The sequence below is a fragment of the Pelodiscus sinensis genome, chromosome 3, assembly GCF_052426305.1.
Source record: "Pelodiscus sinensis isolate ZL-2025 chromosome 3, ASM5242630v1, whole genome shotgun sequence".
In the NCBI taxonomy this organism is placed as follows: domain Eukaryota; kingdom Metazoa; phylum Chordata; order Testudines; family Trionychidae; genus Pelodiscus; species Pelodiscus sinensis.
The window spans coordinates 82,257,033-82,274,293 of record NC_143054.1 but is presented as its reverse complement, the minus strand read 5'-3'; the positions used below and the strand labels follow the sequence as shown (position 1 = coordinate 82,274,293).

The window sequence follows — 17,261 nt, the reverse complement described above, 5'->3', positions numbered from 1 at the left end:
GGGTTACTGCCACACTCTGTCCGGCAGCTTTTCCCTGGGCCATTTCCCCCAAATAATCCCTCCCTGTACCTTTCCTTTGGTACCCACTCATCAGTCCTCTGCTCACACCCATACAACTCCTGCACACAGCACTTCCTCCTGTCTTTTGCTCTTTTTCTTCCCCCTTCCTGGCCTAGGGGGAGCCCTTTAAAAGCAGCGCCACAGGGCTGAATTGGCTGCATGTGTCTAATCAGACTGTAGCTTCTAGCAAACTCTAATTGACCCCAAGTGCCTGCCTGATTATACTGCAGATTAAGTTTTAGGCCTTTAGATGTGTTTTCATTGTATTTGCTTGTAAACTTTTCTAACTTTATTCCTTTTACTTGGCATCACTTAATCTATGTCCTATTGCTTCAGGAATGTGTTTTATTTGTACTATAAATCAACTCAGTGCTGCATTTAATTAAATAATATATTTGCCCCCAGTGTATTTACACAAGACATTGTAGAGGACACATTTTGGGGGAAATTCAGGACTGGGAGTCCATTGGGATCACTTTGCTAGTTGTATCCAATGCTGGTGGAATCCAGAATGGGGCTGTAGACAGGCTGCTGGGATTGGAACTGCTGAAGCAAAGCTGTCTAGCTCTGCACAGATGCACAGGGTGTGACCTACATGCCCATAGGCTGGTTCTGAGTATCCTAGGTTGGGACTTATTTCAGTGAAGCACTGTGAGGCATCCAGAGTTGCAGGGCAAGTGGTGACAAAACCCCTTACTGGTCTGGACTGCCCCCAAGCCCTCGTCACAGACAGTAACTAATTTAAGACCTCCCACCAACTGAATAACACTAGAGAACAGAACATGCCTTAGATCTATATGGGAGGAGAGAACCACTGCCAAGAAAGACTTTGTAATAAGAATCTGTTTTCAATTTGGAAACTAATTGTCTGCCTTCCTTGGTGTGTGGTTAAATCATCTAGCTGAAATTTTTAGTCTATCATGAGCCAAATCTGCAATTTCATGTTAGGTTTCATCTACTGAAAGAAGCAATATAAATAGTATTAATGATAGCCCTGTATAGCCATAGTATGAAGGATTTTCCTCTCCAGTAGCTATTATGGAGAACAAATATTTGCAAAAGCAAACCTCAGTAACAGTGTGCATAAAAACTGTAAAGGCAGCTAAGTTTTCCTTTTATGTTTCATTTCTGCCAATGAGCCAGCTCCCATGTACTGGGGTAGGGCTAGCCTAAGGTCTAAATCTTGCCTTTCTATTGTCAATATCATGTCAGATACCATTATCAATTTAAAATAAGCAGCTAATTTGACAGAATAAAAGACTACATTCGGTATCTTTAAGAGGGCAATAGAAGAGAAGGGCAGTTCTCTTATGTCTCTTACTGTCCACTGAGAACGTTTAATGTAATGGCATCTACGTCTAGACTACATGCCTCTGGCAACAGAGGCATGTAGATGAGGCTACCAGGCATAGGAAAATGAAGCGGCGATTTAAATAATCGCCGCTTCATTTAAATTTACATGGCTGCCGTGCTGAGCCGATCAGCTGTTTGTCGGCTCAGCGCGGTAGTCTGGACGCGAGGGTGTCGACATCAAAGGCATTTGTCGGCCACCCAGGTAAACCTCATTCCAGGAGGCATACCTGGGTGGTCGACAAATACCTTTGATGTCGACACCCGCGCGTCCAGACTACCGCGCTGAGCTGACAAACAGCTGATCGGCTCAGCGTGGCAGCCATGTAAATTTAAATGAAGCGGCAATTCTTTAAATCGCCGCTTCATTTTCCTATGCCTGGTAGCCACATCTACATGCCTCTGTCGGCAGAGGCATGTAGTCTAGACGTAGCTTAGGCAATAGACATGAGACATGAGAATCTATGGGTAGGACAATGGAAAGTAAAGCATAGATAGGAACAGAAGATGATCCCTATTTCAGGGTAACTCCGGAAAATAAGAGAAAACTGTGTAAAGCAATTCTAGTTCTAAGCTAAGTCAATACAATTCACTAAAAAGATGAAGTCTGATTTTGCACTACATTGCATCTTGTGTAGTCATTTATATAAGTGCAAAGTGGGTGTGAAATGTTGCAATTCTGATCTGTTAGCAATTTATAACGGCTTTACAAGATGTAAATCATAGAATTGTAGGACTGGAAGGGACCTTGAGAGGTCTTCTAATCCAGTCTTCTGTACTCATGGTAGGATTAAGTATTATGTAGACTAGAGTATCCTTGACAGAAATATATCTAACCTGCTCTTTAAAATCAATGACAGAGGTTCCACAACCTCCCTAGGTAATTTATTCAAGCTCTTAACCACTCTGATAGGAATTCCTTCCATTTAACCTAAACTTGCTACAATTTAAGCCCATTGCTTCTTGTTCTATCCTCAGAGGTTAAAAAGAACAATTTTTCACCCATCTGCTTGTAACAATCTTTTATTTCCTTGAAAATTGTTCCCTCCTCAGTCTTCTTTACTCCAGACTAAACAAACACAGTTTTTTCAATCTTCCCTCATAATTCATGTTTTCTAGATCTTTAATCATTTTTGTTGCTCTTCTCCAGACTTTCTCCAATTTGTCTACATCTTCCTGAAATGTAGTGCCCAAGATTGGACACAGTATTCCAACTGAGGCTATATCAATGCAGAGTAGAGCAGAAAAATTCTTGTGTCTTGCTTACACCACTCCTGCTAATACAGCCCAGACTGATGTTTGCTTTTTTTCTTGCAACAGTGTTACACTGTTGACTCATATTTATCTTATGTTCCATGTAACCCCCAGGTCACTTTCTTCAATACTTCTTCCAAGGCAGTCATTTCCTATGTTGTAAGTGTGCAACAGATTGTTCCTCCCTAAATGGAATACTTTGTCATTGTCATTTTCGAGTTTTATCCTTTTTACTCTAAACCATTTGTCCAGTTTGTCCAGATCATTTTTTATATTAATCCTATCTTCTAAAGCACTCACAACTCCTACCAGATTGGTATTGTCCACAAACTTAAGTGAACTCTCTGTGTCATTATCTAAAACATGGATGAACTAAAGCATAAATGACAGACAGATGATTCAAGGCCAAAAGCCAACCCTGTGATATTTTGAATGAAAATAGGGCACACCTCTGTCTCCATGAAAATCACCTCAGGTATTGACCTTTCAAATCTAAGCCAAACAAAGGAAAAATAAAATATATTCTGGGAACTTCTATTATTTTTTAATAATCTTCCTTTCCACTATACCCAACAATGAATATAATCCATCCACATATGGCTATTGAATATTGCTGAGTCTTCTTGCTTCAGTCTTTTAATAAAGGGACCACAAGCAGCTAATAGGACTGCACAGCTATAATAAAGTAAAGAGGTTCATGATCACAAAGGAGCTCTTTCTATGCATTTGTCTTTTAAAGCTAATAACCAATTTTGGGGTTTTGAGGATGTGGATGTTTTACGATTAACTATGTTTACCATGAACACTGGTATATTGTATGTAAATTAAAAGAGTAATTGACGCACACACGTGCCATATAGGCCTTTGTTTAGACATGTAATCCTGTTCTGGGGGTACAGCAGCTACGTAAGAAACAGGAGAAAGATACCGCAGTACCTGATGATGCCAGCACTGCCTAAGTCCAGTATACAGGCAAGAACTGCAGGCAAATTAGCAAGCCCTTCAGATGCCAGTCCAACTGAACTACCATATTTACAATAATTCCTCATATGGGGAAGAGGAGAGGGTCTTTTAAATATCACTATATAAACGATTCTGAAAAAGTCTTTGTATTTAGGCCAAATATCCTAATCCTCTGTTCATATACAAGTATTTGTGGAATGTAGCACAGCTTTCAACTAATCAGAAAGCCAGCACTAGACCCTTTAAGTTCCATGCTGGAAATGTTATGGGGTCCTGGAAGGCTTCTCCATTCATTAAGTGCCACTGAGGGAGAAGGATCTTCACCACAATTCCACCTAGAACATTGTTGGAGGCAGGCAAGGAGATGGGCCACAAAAGCCACAATCACACAGTCTCAGTGGCCCTAACAACACCTGCAAATGGTGCAGAGGGAATCTTTGCCACAAAGGTAAATGGGGGGAAGGTACACTGCCTCAGACCCTAAGACAAGGTTGGTTTTTCTATTGGGACCTCTGTAGTGAAAGTCCTTCTGTACTTTATATTCTTATTTATGTCATTTTAGAGATTTTGTATTTGCATTAGTATTTATTTTATTCATTATCTTATTTGATCACTGTAATTAATGTTTAAAACATGTTTCTATACAGAAGCAATTATTTCTTTTCTATAAAATTGTTATATGTATAATGTCCAATTTCAATATAAAAAACCCCTATATAGGTATTCCCGGCTATGGTCACACATTCAAGAGTTTGTAGGAAAGTCAGAATATAAACTATACAAGAGTACATCTAATTTCTTCATCTCTCTCTTGATTTTAACATAGAATCTCCATATGGCACATCGGGAATTATTACTTTCTTGAATAACAATATAGTATAGCTGGGGCATGCTGCCGTCCCCACAGGTAAATATTGGCGAAGGTGACTGAATACCTTACAAACCACACTCTGTGATTGTCATCTAGCTCTTGTTCAGAGGAACTTCAATCTACAGGCCTGATCCAAACCCCAAGGAAACCAATGGAAATATTCTCATTGACTTCAGTGGACTTTTGAATCAGGTGCTGTATGTGTGAAATGATAACTCTCCTCTTCTTCAAAACCCTCCTTATAAACAAGTTTTTCATAAAGTCTGAGAATCAATCATTCTCTGTCAGCTTATCTTCTCCATTTTTACCTCACATTTACCTTAAGGATCTGTATGTTTCTGAGCCTTCAGCATATGGCCATTCAGATGGATGGGCAGTGCTAGAGAGGGGAGAAAGAAATGGATGTTGTCATCTTCATGAGGAGAGGACAAGAAAAAAAGACTGAAGGAAAAGGAAGTAAAACCCTACCTAAGTTCAAGTGTATTGGGTTATGTGCGTATTTTGATGGGGTTGTGTAATGCTCTCTGAGGAAACCTGGTGGTTGCAATACTTGCTTGTCTCTAATATTAGCTGAACCTGAGCTTAAAATGCATATACAAAGAAATTTTATTCTGATTTTTTTTTTCATTTCAGAAATGCCAAGAAGGATTTTATCAAACTGCTTCAGGAAACTGTTTGCGTTGTAACTGTAATGGCAATGCAAACAAGTGTCTCGATGGATCTGGAATCTGTGTGGTAAGTCATCTGCACCATCCTCGCCTCTCTGTTGGTCCCCCATTTCATGGATGCCTTCCATTTCACTGTAAACATGAATTATATTTTCATTGAGAAGGCAAAGACTTAGCAAAGTCTCCTTTCTTTATCTTGGATAAGTCACCCCAGGAATGAAATATGTTTAAGGAAAACCCAAGCTACTGCAGGTTATGGTGCTGGTAAATGAAAAGTGAAGTGCCCATGAAAGCTCATAGTACCATCTACATGTTTTGTTAATCTTTAAAGTGCTACCAGACTATTTGTTGTTTTTTAAATTTTTCCTGTTACAGACTAACTCAGGGTACGTTTACACTACAACGTTAATTCGAACTAACTTAATTCTAATTAGTTAATTTGAACTAAGTTAATTCGAACTAATGGATCCAGACTAAAAAACTAGTTCGAATTAGAGTTTTGCTAATTCGAACTAGCATGTCCACATTAAGTGGACCCTGAACCGTGCTTAAGGATGGCCGGAAGCAGTGCCGGCAGGGCATCAGAGGAGAACTTAGAGCATGGAGATGCTGTCTCAGGCTAGCCGAGGGCTGTGCTTAAAGGGTCCCAACCCCCACCCCAGACAGACAGTTCTCAGGGGTGCCCCGCTTGCAAAGCAGTCCTGGCTTGGAGTGCCCTGAGTGCCCACACTGGGCACATCACAGCACTCGGCCATCAGCCCGGCTGCACTTGCCACAGGCTGCCATCTGAGGAGAGGGGACAATTGGGGGGCTGCAGGAGAGCTTCCACCCCCAGAAGCTCGCAGAGCTAGCCCAGTCCTCTCCATCGGGGGCTCGTACCCCATTCCTCCCTCACCTTCTTCCACTTACCCTTCCCTAGCCCCTCTTCTTGATGTACAAAATAAAGATAACGTGTCGTCCAAAATGGAATCTGTCTTTATTGAACAAAACTGGGGGAGACTGGGAAAAGGAGGTGAGAGAGGGGAAGAGAGAGGGTGGGAGAGGGGAAGGCAACTAAAATGATCAGGGGTTGGGAACAGGTCCCATATGAAGAGAGGCTAAAGAGACTGGGACTTTTCAGCTTAGAAAAGAGGAGACGGAGGGGGGACAGGATAGAGGTCTCTAAAAGCAGGAGTTGGGTGGAGAGGGTGCATACAGAAAAGTTCTTCATTAGTTCCCATAAAGAAGGACTAGAGGACACCACAGGAAAGGAATGGGTAGCAAGCTTCAAACTAGTAACAGAAAGTTGTTCTTCACAAAGCAAAGAGTCAACCTGTGGACCTCCTTGCTGCAGGAGGCTGTGAAGGCTAGAACTGGAACAGAGTTTAAAGGGAAGTGAGATCAAGTCATGGAGGTTGGGTCCATGGAGTGGTATTAGCCAGGGGGTAGGAGTGATATCCCTGCCCAAGGTTTGTGGAAGGCTGGAGAGGGATGGCACGAGACAAATGGCTTGGTCACTGTCTTCGGTCCATCCCCTCCAGGGTCCCTAGGGTTGGCCGCTGTCGGCAGACAGGCTACTGGGCTAGATGGACCTTTGGGCTGACCCAGGACGGCCATTGTAAGCTCAGGGCTCAGGGTCGGGGGTCTCAGTGGACCCCCTTGATTCTCTTGCACACGTGCTCCTGGGTGGCCAGGCTGGCAGCTCTCCTGCCCTAGACAGCCACTTTCCTGTGCCTATTGCAGAGATCGTGGACGAGGTCCATGATGTCCGCACTAGCCCAGGCGGGTGCCCGCCTCTTGCGGTCCCAGGCAAGCTCCCGGGAGCTGCCAGCCTGGTCCCGGGAAGAGGGGGAGGGCTGGGGGGCATCGGGTGGGTGGCTCGATCCGTGCCAGGTGCAGGGTCTGCTGGCTGGGTGCTGGCAGGCTTGCACCTGGCACGGGCACCGTAGCCAGCCTGTGCCCCTATAAGGGGTCCGGGGCCGGAAGGGGGGCAGTAGAGTTTCCCTGGTGTTGGCCAGAGTGGCCACCAGGGAAACCTGGGGAGGGCTAGCCTCCCACTAGTTCGAATTAAGGGGCTACACACCCCTTAATTCGAAGTAGCTAGTTCGAACTAGGCTTAATCCTCGTGGAATGAGGATTACCTAGTTCGAACTAAGCGCTCCGTTAGTTCGAATTAAGTTCGAACTAACGGAGCGCTAGTGTAGCGCCTATGAAAGTTAGTTCGAACTAACGTCCGTTAGTTCGAACTAACTTTGTAGTGTAGACATACCCTCAGCTACCCCTCTGAAACCAATAGTCCTGTACATCAGCCTAGTTAAACTATACTGCATTAACAGAATCTTTCTTCTGAATTATATTTAAAAGGTCATGATCATGTGTGGTCATAAAAGATCTCTGGGTGCTAGGATCATTAACCACAATGTTCTGACCAAATCTGAGTGAAAGTACTTACATTCTGCCAACCCAAATTATCTCTCTAGTTTCCCAATACACAGTATTTTGCACTTCCTACCCTAAACTGATGTGAAGTGTTTGGGTGAGCCACTGAACAGTTGTCATATTTTGTCTTAAAGATGAAGTGATTTCTAGAAAGAGAATTTTAACCAGTTTCACAACAGAAAAGGAGCTTCGGAATCCGTCTTGAGAAAAGCATATAAACATAATCTCATTTCATTTCCCCTTTCACTGTACTGTGTTGTATATCATACAAACAGCTTCTGATTGGAAGTGACCTCTGACTGCTTATGTGCATGTGTTATCTATAGCAGTTCTACCTCACAATTCACAGCAGCTAGCTTCCTGCTGCTTACTAATGAAGATAGGAGCTTGAAATAATACACTGAGGAAAGAATGTGCTTAAATTCCAGTGTAACATTATAGCCTGCCATATGCTCTGCCTCACTCATTATCAACTAATATGGAACACGGAGCTTAGTAATAGTAGTGGAGCACTTTAGACTTGGGACCAAAAGCCAGAGCGGTAAAACCACTATCATTATAATAGACAATCAAAGCGGAAAATATCATAGGAAGTTGAAACAGTAAAACTACCAAATACTAACAGAAGGGGGAGATTTTATATTGTATTTGTATCTAAACAATATAGCAAACATCTACTAGTTAATGTAGGGGGCTGAATCAGGATTTCTGGGTTTTATTCCTAGCTCTGCCATTGACTTTCTCTGCTACTTTTGGCAAGTCACTTAACCTCTGTATCTCTCTGTAGAATGGAAAAATAACACCAATTTACTTCTCAGGAGTGCTGTGAGTCTTAATTTGTATTTGGAAAGTACTTTGAGATCCACCAGTAAAAGACACTATTGTATAAAAATGCGCTTATGTTGAGTTGATAGGTTTTGCAGTTATATTCTGTAACAGTCAAGAGGACATGTTTCTTATCATTAATATACTATTGCAAAAAGGATCTTTACAATTTGTTCAGCAGCTAGGTAGAATAACTTATTCTGTCTTTGGCCTCATTCATAGGCTCAGGATTGGAATGACTCACCACCAGCCCTGCTTCTACTTAAATGATTGTTTTAATATTGTATATGAATTAAATAAAAAACATCGTTGATATTGCCAGATATATGAATGCATAGATCTGACTTTTAATCACTGGGATTAACACAAGAGGAAACTGGTGATAAAAAAAGTGGGGAAGGGGAGATTTTATTGACCCACCTCAGTGTAACAGGTTTGGAGAGGAAGGTGAGAATACAGTCAACTAGCAAACAGTACAAAAACCTGGAGGCATTAAATGGCTTTATTAGTTGCTGTTCTTTATTAAAAGCATGGCAGTTGCAGAAGGTAGAAAAGAAAGAGATAGTGATTGACATGCTGTATAGACAAATCTGGGAACATGTGGCCCATGAGTGTTTTTCAACCAATGGGACAACTTGGCTCACTGAACTGAGCAGCTGCTACAGAAAAATACTCGGAGCTAACTCTTCCAGGATTCCACAAATCTTTCAGAGCAGCTCAACAAGCAGATCTTGGGGGAAAGAGAATGGGGAAGTTTAGGCAAAAATGAGGAGCAAATGGAAGAAGAAAGAGATTTAATAAAAAGGGAGAGTAGAAGAGTTTGAGGGGAGGGAGGAGAACATGGGGACAGAACATGAGTTGGCTTTAAGGTCTGCAGAGATATTGATGCTGTAGAGGTTTGAAGGGAGAATTAGGAGAGGCTGGTAGACTTACAGGAGATGGAAAAGAAAAGGAAATAGAGGGGAAAGGACGATGGGTTCTTGTAGGAGAGCAGTGAGAATACTTCCGGAAGAAGGAGGGAATGCATGAATTTTGGATCAGATGGGAGAGACAGTGAGGGGGAAATCAGAGGAAGTTAATGGGAGTGAGAAAACTTGGAGATGAAGAGCCTGGACCAATTCCCATTAAATAATGGACAAAGCCCTAAAAGCACCTGCTAATGACAGCTGCTGGCAAATCCAGAACAACACAGGAGGGAATCTAGCCAAAGACTATACAGGAAGAGGAGGTGTGCACAACTGGGAGCCTCATAGCAGCAGGGCCTCATGGTGTTGTGGATGCAGATTTTTGTTTCTCACATTACTCCACTGCTACTATTGGCCTGGGGGGGGGGCAAAATGTAGGGGGGTCCAGTTCTCTGCCTCCAGAAGGGTTGAAGCTGAGGGTTGAAGGGGCAGAGCCAAGGACAATCAGTCCTGAGCACTGCCCAGAGCATGGTGCTGGCTCCTGACCCCCTACCCCCACATTCCAGCCCTCTAAGCCATGTGAAGCACCCAGCAGTACTCTACAAGGGTACTGGGCTCCAGCCACCATTTCTGTCGTAGCAGAAGCAGTGGCTGGGAGCTGTGGGCCCCTTGGAGCCCCGTATTTCAAAGGCCAAGGCCCCTTCTGCCTCTCCCTCATCAGCGGGCCTGCCACTACTACTCAGGTTAGTAAACATCATGCCTGGCAATAACAGTTTGCAGAATCAGGGCTCGCTACATCAAAATAGCTTAATGTAAAAACTGAAAGGAGCTAAACAGGGGAAGAGATTCTTTATTATTGTTCCTGTTCATCCATTTACAATCAGGTAAAGGAGCCGTTGATCCAGCTAGCTTCCTGCTTCAAAGAAGTGACAGAAGTAGGGTAATTTTAGGTTGTATTAATTTTGGATTCTAAGTACACAGTACACTCATAAGTCACTGGTGTGACTAAGTTTACCCAAATGAATTTCTGAAAGGTAATTAAAATCCAGGAAAGTAGAAAAAAATTGCATTTGTCAAGTCAACTCCCAAAAAGAATTCTCCAAAATGTAGAAAAGGACTTTTTTTGTGTGTGCTAAAAAATGGTGAAAGACAACCTTGAAATTATCTTGTCATGTAGCTACATGTGTCACTGCATCATGTCAGAACATAATTATTTATCTTTTAGTTAAGATAATAGCTAATGTACAAAAACTGAATAAATAGTCTGGACTATTGTGAAAATGAAAAAAAAATGTACAGCAGAGGATGAATTGTGAAAAGCAAATTCAATAAAAATGTTTTAAGAATTCCAGACCATGCAAATCATAAAAATCATTTTGTTGATAATGGCCTCCAGTACATAAGAACCAAATGTAATTTGTATTGACTTCCATCTGAATTTGAAATCAGCTACAATTAAAATTTTATTAATGAGACCCCAAAATACAGTGTTCTTATTTTTAATTTCTACAAGCACCACAATGTTATTTTAATGTTCTCTTTTTAAATCTCCTTTCAGCCTTAAAATATAAGACAATCCTACTGTGTTTTAAAAGCTATCTGAATGTACACAGTCAGTAAAATTGGCAAACTCATTAGGTATCCAAGGACAAGGAATAATTGTTTATAGAGCATTGCTTTTATATATGTTACTATAAAACTGGTGCATAGATCAATCACTTGATCCTTTTAATTAAAACTGGACAGTTGTTCAATCTATTTCTAATATAGAAACACACCCAATTAGAAGAAAAAGCAGTCAGCATAGTATAACCTGCATTTATGATATATGGCAGTATAGATAACACAATAATGCTTCATCTCAAAAAAGTAATTTGTCAGCTGTGTCACACGCATTGGTAATGCATCTATATAATACTAGAGAGAGAAACAGAGACAGACCCATTCTCAGTGCTGACTTCAGGATTTTGCCCTTGACAAAGGTCAAAAGCTTCTTGTATATGACCTCCTAGGTTCTGAACAAGAGGAGCGCAGTTTACAGCAGTGCTTTGTACCTTTCTGATTTGGTTACGTGTACATATCAGTTGCTACATTTACTAATTTACAGTAGCTTGACCATGGTGGGAGAGGGCATAGCTGCAAACAGAGGGAAACTTATTTCATTAGACTAAAGCTCAAGCAATTGGGCTTTATTGCAGATTAATTGCACAGGATTTGGCAGAGGTACTTTACTACCTCTCCTCAACCTGAAGCTGACCTCCTCATAAGAAACTCCTCCACTGCAAAGTAAGACTGGAATGTGCAAAAGCACCTACTACAATAAAAGGATCCTATCCATTCGTCACTTCATTTACTTTTGGTCATGAATTTGTGATGGCTACGGAAGGTCCTCTGCTCCAAAATTTTCTGAGTAGCAAATGGATGAGAAGCACTCAACCTGCAACTTGTCTTGGTTTAAATGTGGGAGTGGACTTTGGGAGGAGACTCATAGCTCCTGCTTAACAGACCAGGGCTTTCCCACAATGCTGAAACATACTAGTGCAAACATTTGAGAGAGAAGGCCATTCACCTCTGCCTGTCACATAGTTTGGCAATGACTTCAGTAGAAGAGAGCAGAGGTAGGAGAATTAAGTGGCAAGGGGAGCTCTGTGGAGCAAAGATATTTCTGGAGTGAGCTGGCAGTGACCTTTCTGAGGATATTTTTAGTAATGGAAAGTAAACATTAGTCTAGGGTCAGCTCTTTACACAGTACATGGTATACAAAGAACAGTGACGGGACATGAAGCTTTGCAGGAGTGTTGATTTGTTGATAGAAATATTACAATGTTTTGTTTTGTTTTTTGTTTTTCTAGGCAGTGTACATTTGATCCATATGCATTTAAGGTGTCTGGTGATTAGGGCAGAAAGTATTTGGTGGAACTAGAAAGACAAAAAGGGCATGGGATGGGAACTTACAGTTACTAAGATCCATTTGCCCCTTTTATGGATTCCTTAACAATAGAGCATGTTGTCGTCTGAATGATTTGTATGATCAGTGTTCGGGTTTACAGCTGACTGGAATGGTTGAAAGGGATTTGGCAGCTCTGCCTTTGAGGATAATACGTTCCATATGATAGCCAAGGCAGATCTGGAGAGTAGCCAAAAGATCTCCATCCATCCATCAAGTAATAAAGGAAAGCAACTGGGAGTTGGCCCAGTTTTGCAACTTAATGGATACTTCTGGCTTGAAGAATAACCTTGCAGCTTACAACTTGTCTTTTTCCTTCTGCACAGATGGATTTCATCTATCCAACAATAGGGGAGACAAAAGTAATACATATCTATGAGAGGCCTTGGAGGACTGCTTATGGTTCTTTTGATTGCAAGAATAGACCAGTCAGACATGGTCCTTCCCCTAATATGGGATGAAGGGTCATCAAACACTCAGATCTTTATGCAGGCCATTCCCCACACACACCTTATACAGAAGCACAAGAGTGCAGTTCTCAAACAGAGATTTTCACTTTGTTTTGATTCCTTCTTATGGCTTCAGTTCAGACAGACCTGTCCTCCAGCTGTGAATTCTAGCACCATCTCTGATGATATAGAATACAGAGAGTGAGCTTAGAGAGTCTGCATATGCAAATACCTATAGTGATACCTTTATCCTATATACCACTTTGTCAGCACTCCCAAGCAGTCTGGTGAATTGTTCCAAGTATATTCATTTGTAATAGTCAGACACTTACAAACACTTCCCATTTAATCCCTCAGTATTTTGAAGGATTCAGACCTAGCACCAGTCCTTGTTCTGCTTGGCAGAGTACCTGCCAAAGTCATTTCTGCTAGGCCTCAACTAAGTAGCCCCTTCTGTTAACATACATCACTCTTCTTTATTGAAGGACTGCCAGAGAAACACCACTGGGAAGCAGTGTGAGAGATGTCTCGATGGTTACATTGGGGACGTTGTCAGAGGAGTGCCCACATTCTGCCAGCCTTGTCCTTGCCCGTTGCCATTGGTTGCCAAGTACGTAAAACAGACTTTGTCTTATTTTATTTGTGCTGATCCTTATACTTGCTATTCTGCATTCATCTTTCAGAGCCAGGCACAATGAACCCTAGACTGGATGTCAGAGAGAGACTAAATCCCCTTCAAGTATAGAAAACCAAGAACATTTAATGTCACAGAGTTTAAGGCCTGAAGGAATCACCATTAACTATAATTTCAACTAATCCATGGCCTGCTTTTGCTTTTGGATATGAATTTCTGAAGCCTGAAGGAAAAGAGAGGTCCAGGCCAATAAGAGGAAATTTATACCAGTTATCATTCCCTGTGGTTTCAGAGATACCAATTAACCAAAAGGTGTGGCTTTTTATTAGAGAGCTTTAATAGCACATCAGTGTCATAGCAGCATTGTCATAGAAATGTCATAGAAATCAGAATTCCATTAATTATCACTGTATTCCTTCTGAATGGATAGCTACGTATGTCCCATTACAATGAGAGGATGATGTGCCCCTAAATATTTAACTGTCGGTAGAAGTTATTCTTTTTAATGCGCCAGCTAATTTCTTTGTTTCTCATTCCATTTTCAACCAGCAGATTTTAGTCCTTTTCTACACTGTATTCCTTTTCCTTCATTTCATGGTACTTCATACAGTTGTTATAGGACTGGTCTTTAACGCAGCCTCAAAGTGAGAAATTTGCATTTCATTCAGCTCAGAGGCACAGACTCAAAAAATCACAGCTGTGCCAAATCTCACACAGTCCCACAAAACACTTTCCAACTTTTATAACAGTTAGTTGCACATGAGGACTACAAGATGAATAGCTATGACTGAAAAACTACATCCCTGTCTGAATTAAAGAGAATTCCCAAGAGAGAAGAAAGGATGTTCAATTTCTTCAGAATAGTCTGAGCACCTGCATTTTACAACATTCGTGCCAGGCCAGCCAGGTGAATGAGTTCCCATGGGGAGTGTTATTTATCCATGTTTCAGGAGCTGAGACAATAGCAAGAACACGTAAGTAGAAACAGAATAGTCCAACAGCTCCTTTGTTCAATAAATGAAATTGAATTTTTTTTCATATGGCTGTTTGCCCCACAACAGCCATTTCAGCTTGCAGAGCACAATTTTTGTGTCCTTTTTCACATGTTTTGTCTGTGCCACCATAAAATAGAGATGTATTAAAGTTGTGCTGGGAGAACATGAAAATATAGTGCTAGCTCCCAGCTGAAGTAAATCAATGCAACTCCATTGGCTTCACTGAAACTACACTAATTCATACCAGCTGAAGATCTGGCCCAACCTCCCACAACGGCCCTTCTTTACTAAGGGATACCTTAAATTTAACTCCAATTTATACAAATTTGGTGCTTTACTGTAATTGCTGTAAATTATATTTACCTCAGAAACATGAAACAAAGGTTATTAGAAATATTATCTATGCTACGGGGATGATTCTTGGCATTTAAGGGCTTGTTCACATAGCAAGTTGTTGTGCATCAAGTGAATTTACAGTGCACCAGCTTGTCCTGCAATAACACCCATATAGAAATTGCTAAAGTGCAGAGAAACTCCCAGAATACAGTTGGACATATACTTTCAAGCAGACCAGCACACAACATTTTGGCACCTGAGGCGAGCAGCTCACATGACACCCCCATGCCTCCTTGCTTGGGCCAAAACTTCGAAAGGTCTCAGTTCTGCCTTCTTCCTGTTCTACTCCTCTCATGGTACCTCAGAGAGAATACATATGCATGAGCAGCAGACACAATTTTCTACACTCTGGGTCCTAGTGGCGCCCCCCTACAGTCTGGCACCTGAGGCGGCTGCCTCAGTTTGCCTCATGGTAAGGGCAACCCTGCTTTCAAGCAGCAGAATCCTAAGCTCTACTTCAAGAGGTTCATCACACTGTACCAGAAGTGTAAGGTTATGCATTTAGGGATTAATAACAAGAATTTTAGTTATAAGCTGGGGACACATCAGTTGGAAGTAACGGAGGAGGAGAAGGACCTCGGAGTCCTGGTTGATTATAGAATGACTATGAGCTGCCATTGTGACATGGCCGTGAAAAAGGCTAATACGATCTCGGGATGTATTAGGTGAGGTATTTCCAGTAGGGATAAGGAGATGTTAGTGCCATTATACAAGGCATTGGTGAGACCCCCTTTGGAATACTGTGTGCAGTTCTGGTCTCCCATGTTTAAGAAGGATGAATTCAAACTGGAACAGGTACAAAGAAGGGCCACTAGGATGATCTGAGGAATGGAAAACCTGTCTTATGAAAGGAGACTCAAGGAGCTTGGCTTGTTTACTTTAACCAAAAGAGGGCTGAAGGGGGACATGATTGCACTTTTTAAATATATTAGAGGGATAAATACCAGGGAGGGAGAGGAATTATTTAAGTTTAATACCAACATAGACACAAGAACAAATGGATATAAGCTGGCTAGTAGGAAGTTTAGACTTGAGATTAGATGAAGGTTTCTAACCATTAGAGGAGTGAGGTTCTGGAACGGCCTTCCAAGGGAAGTAGTGGGGGCAAAAGATCTATCTGGTTTCAAGATTAAACTAGATGGGTTTATGAAGGGGATGGTTTGATGAGATAACATGATCTTGGTAACTAATTGACCATTCATTATCAGTGGGAAATAGGTCAATGGAGGGATGATAGGAGTTACTATAGAGAACTTTCTGGGTGTCTGGCTCATGAGTCTTGCCCACATGCTCAGGGTTTAGCTGATCGCCATATTTGGGGTCGAGAAGGAATTTTCCTCCAGGGTAGATTGGCAGAGGCCCTGGAGGTTTTTCGCCTTCCTCTGTAGCATGAGGTACAGATCACAGCTAGAGGATTCCCTGCATCTTTGGGTCTTCAAAGTATTTGAAGGCTTTAATATCTGAGATATAGGTGAGGGGATTATTCTAGGAGGGGTGGGTGAGATTTTGTGGCCTGCACTGTGCAGGGGGTCAGACTAGATGATCATAATGGCCCCTTCTGACCTTAAAGTCTATGTGTCTATGAGTCACCTAGCACATTGGAGCCCTGGCCTCACATGATGCCTCTGGAAGTTACTGGTTTGCAAACAATAAATAATAATTATATTTATGGCATAATCTTCAGGCTCCACAACTGGGTTCAGAGAAATAATGTCCTTTTTTCTTTCTTATTTCACTTTTATTCTTCCTTTATTCGTAGTAAAACGAGGCAGTGCCTCACTAGGGGTATGTCTACACTACAAAGTTAATTCGAATTAACTTTCATAGCATCTATACATGCAAACCGCTAGTTCGAACTTAATTCGAACTAGGTAGACCTCATTCTACGAGGACTAACACCTAGTTTGAATTAAGTAGTTCAAATTAAGGGCTGTATAGCCACTTAATTCGAACTAGTTGGAGGCTAGCCCTTCCCAGCTAGCCCTTCCCAGCTTCCCAACCCGGAGGTATGCCCCCATTATGAGGCCCTGGACCGCATCCTGGGGGCTCACGAAGTGCATACCCCCCGGGTACTGATCGACCCTGGGGCAGAGGGACCCATCCTGGACATGGAGGAGGAGGACGCCGAGAGCCAGGAGCCTGCAGGGAGCCTGCCCAGGACCCAGGACCCCTGAGGCACCCCACAGAGCACATCGGCTGTGTTGTCCAAGGCCAGGGAGGGCTCCACATGTGAGTGCCATCATGCTCCCCTTATGTTTATAGGGGTTGTGGGGGGAGAGGGAGCCCAGGGACCGTGCGCCTGGGCCTTGCCCACCATGGAGCAGCAGCTGGGTGTCATGCAGGGGCCCTGGCCCGTTCCCTACACGCCAACCTTGCCTTGCAGAGGGGGGCTGAGTTTCACCCACTGTCCCCCCAGGGAGAACTGATCACTGCTCTTGTTTCACCACAGCCGCAGCACCTGGGGCTGCAGGGCACACCACCCCACCTGCAACAGCCACCTGCACCCGGGCCAGCAGGCTCACCAAG

At 42.4% G+C, this 17,261-nt stretch overlaps 1 protein-coding gene across 1 annotated transcript in view; it reads left to right on the top strand.

The window, feature by feature from the left end:
- The window catches only part of LAMA4 (laminin subunit alpha 4), a 141,320-nt gene that overhangs the window by 32,231 nt on the left and 91,828 nt on the right, over positions 1–17,261 (top strand). The window contains exons 2-3 of the mRNA XM_006123223.5: positions 5,132–5,233; positions 13,196–13,320. Of these exons, the coding sequence (XP_006123285.3) occupies positions 5,132–5,233; positions 13,196–13,320 (227 nt within the window). The remainder of the gene's footprint in view (positions 1–5,131; positions 5,234–13,195; positions 13,321–17,261) is intronic.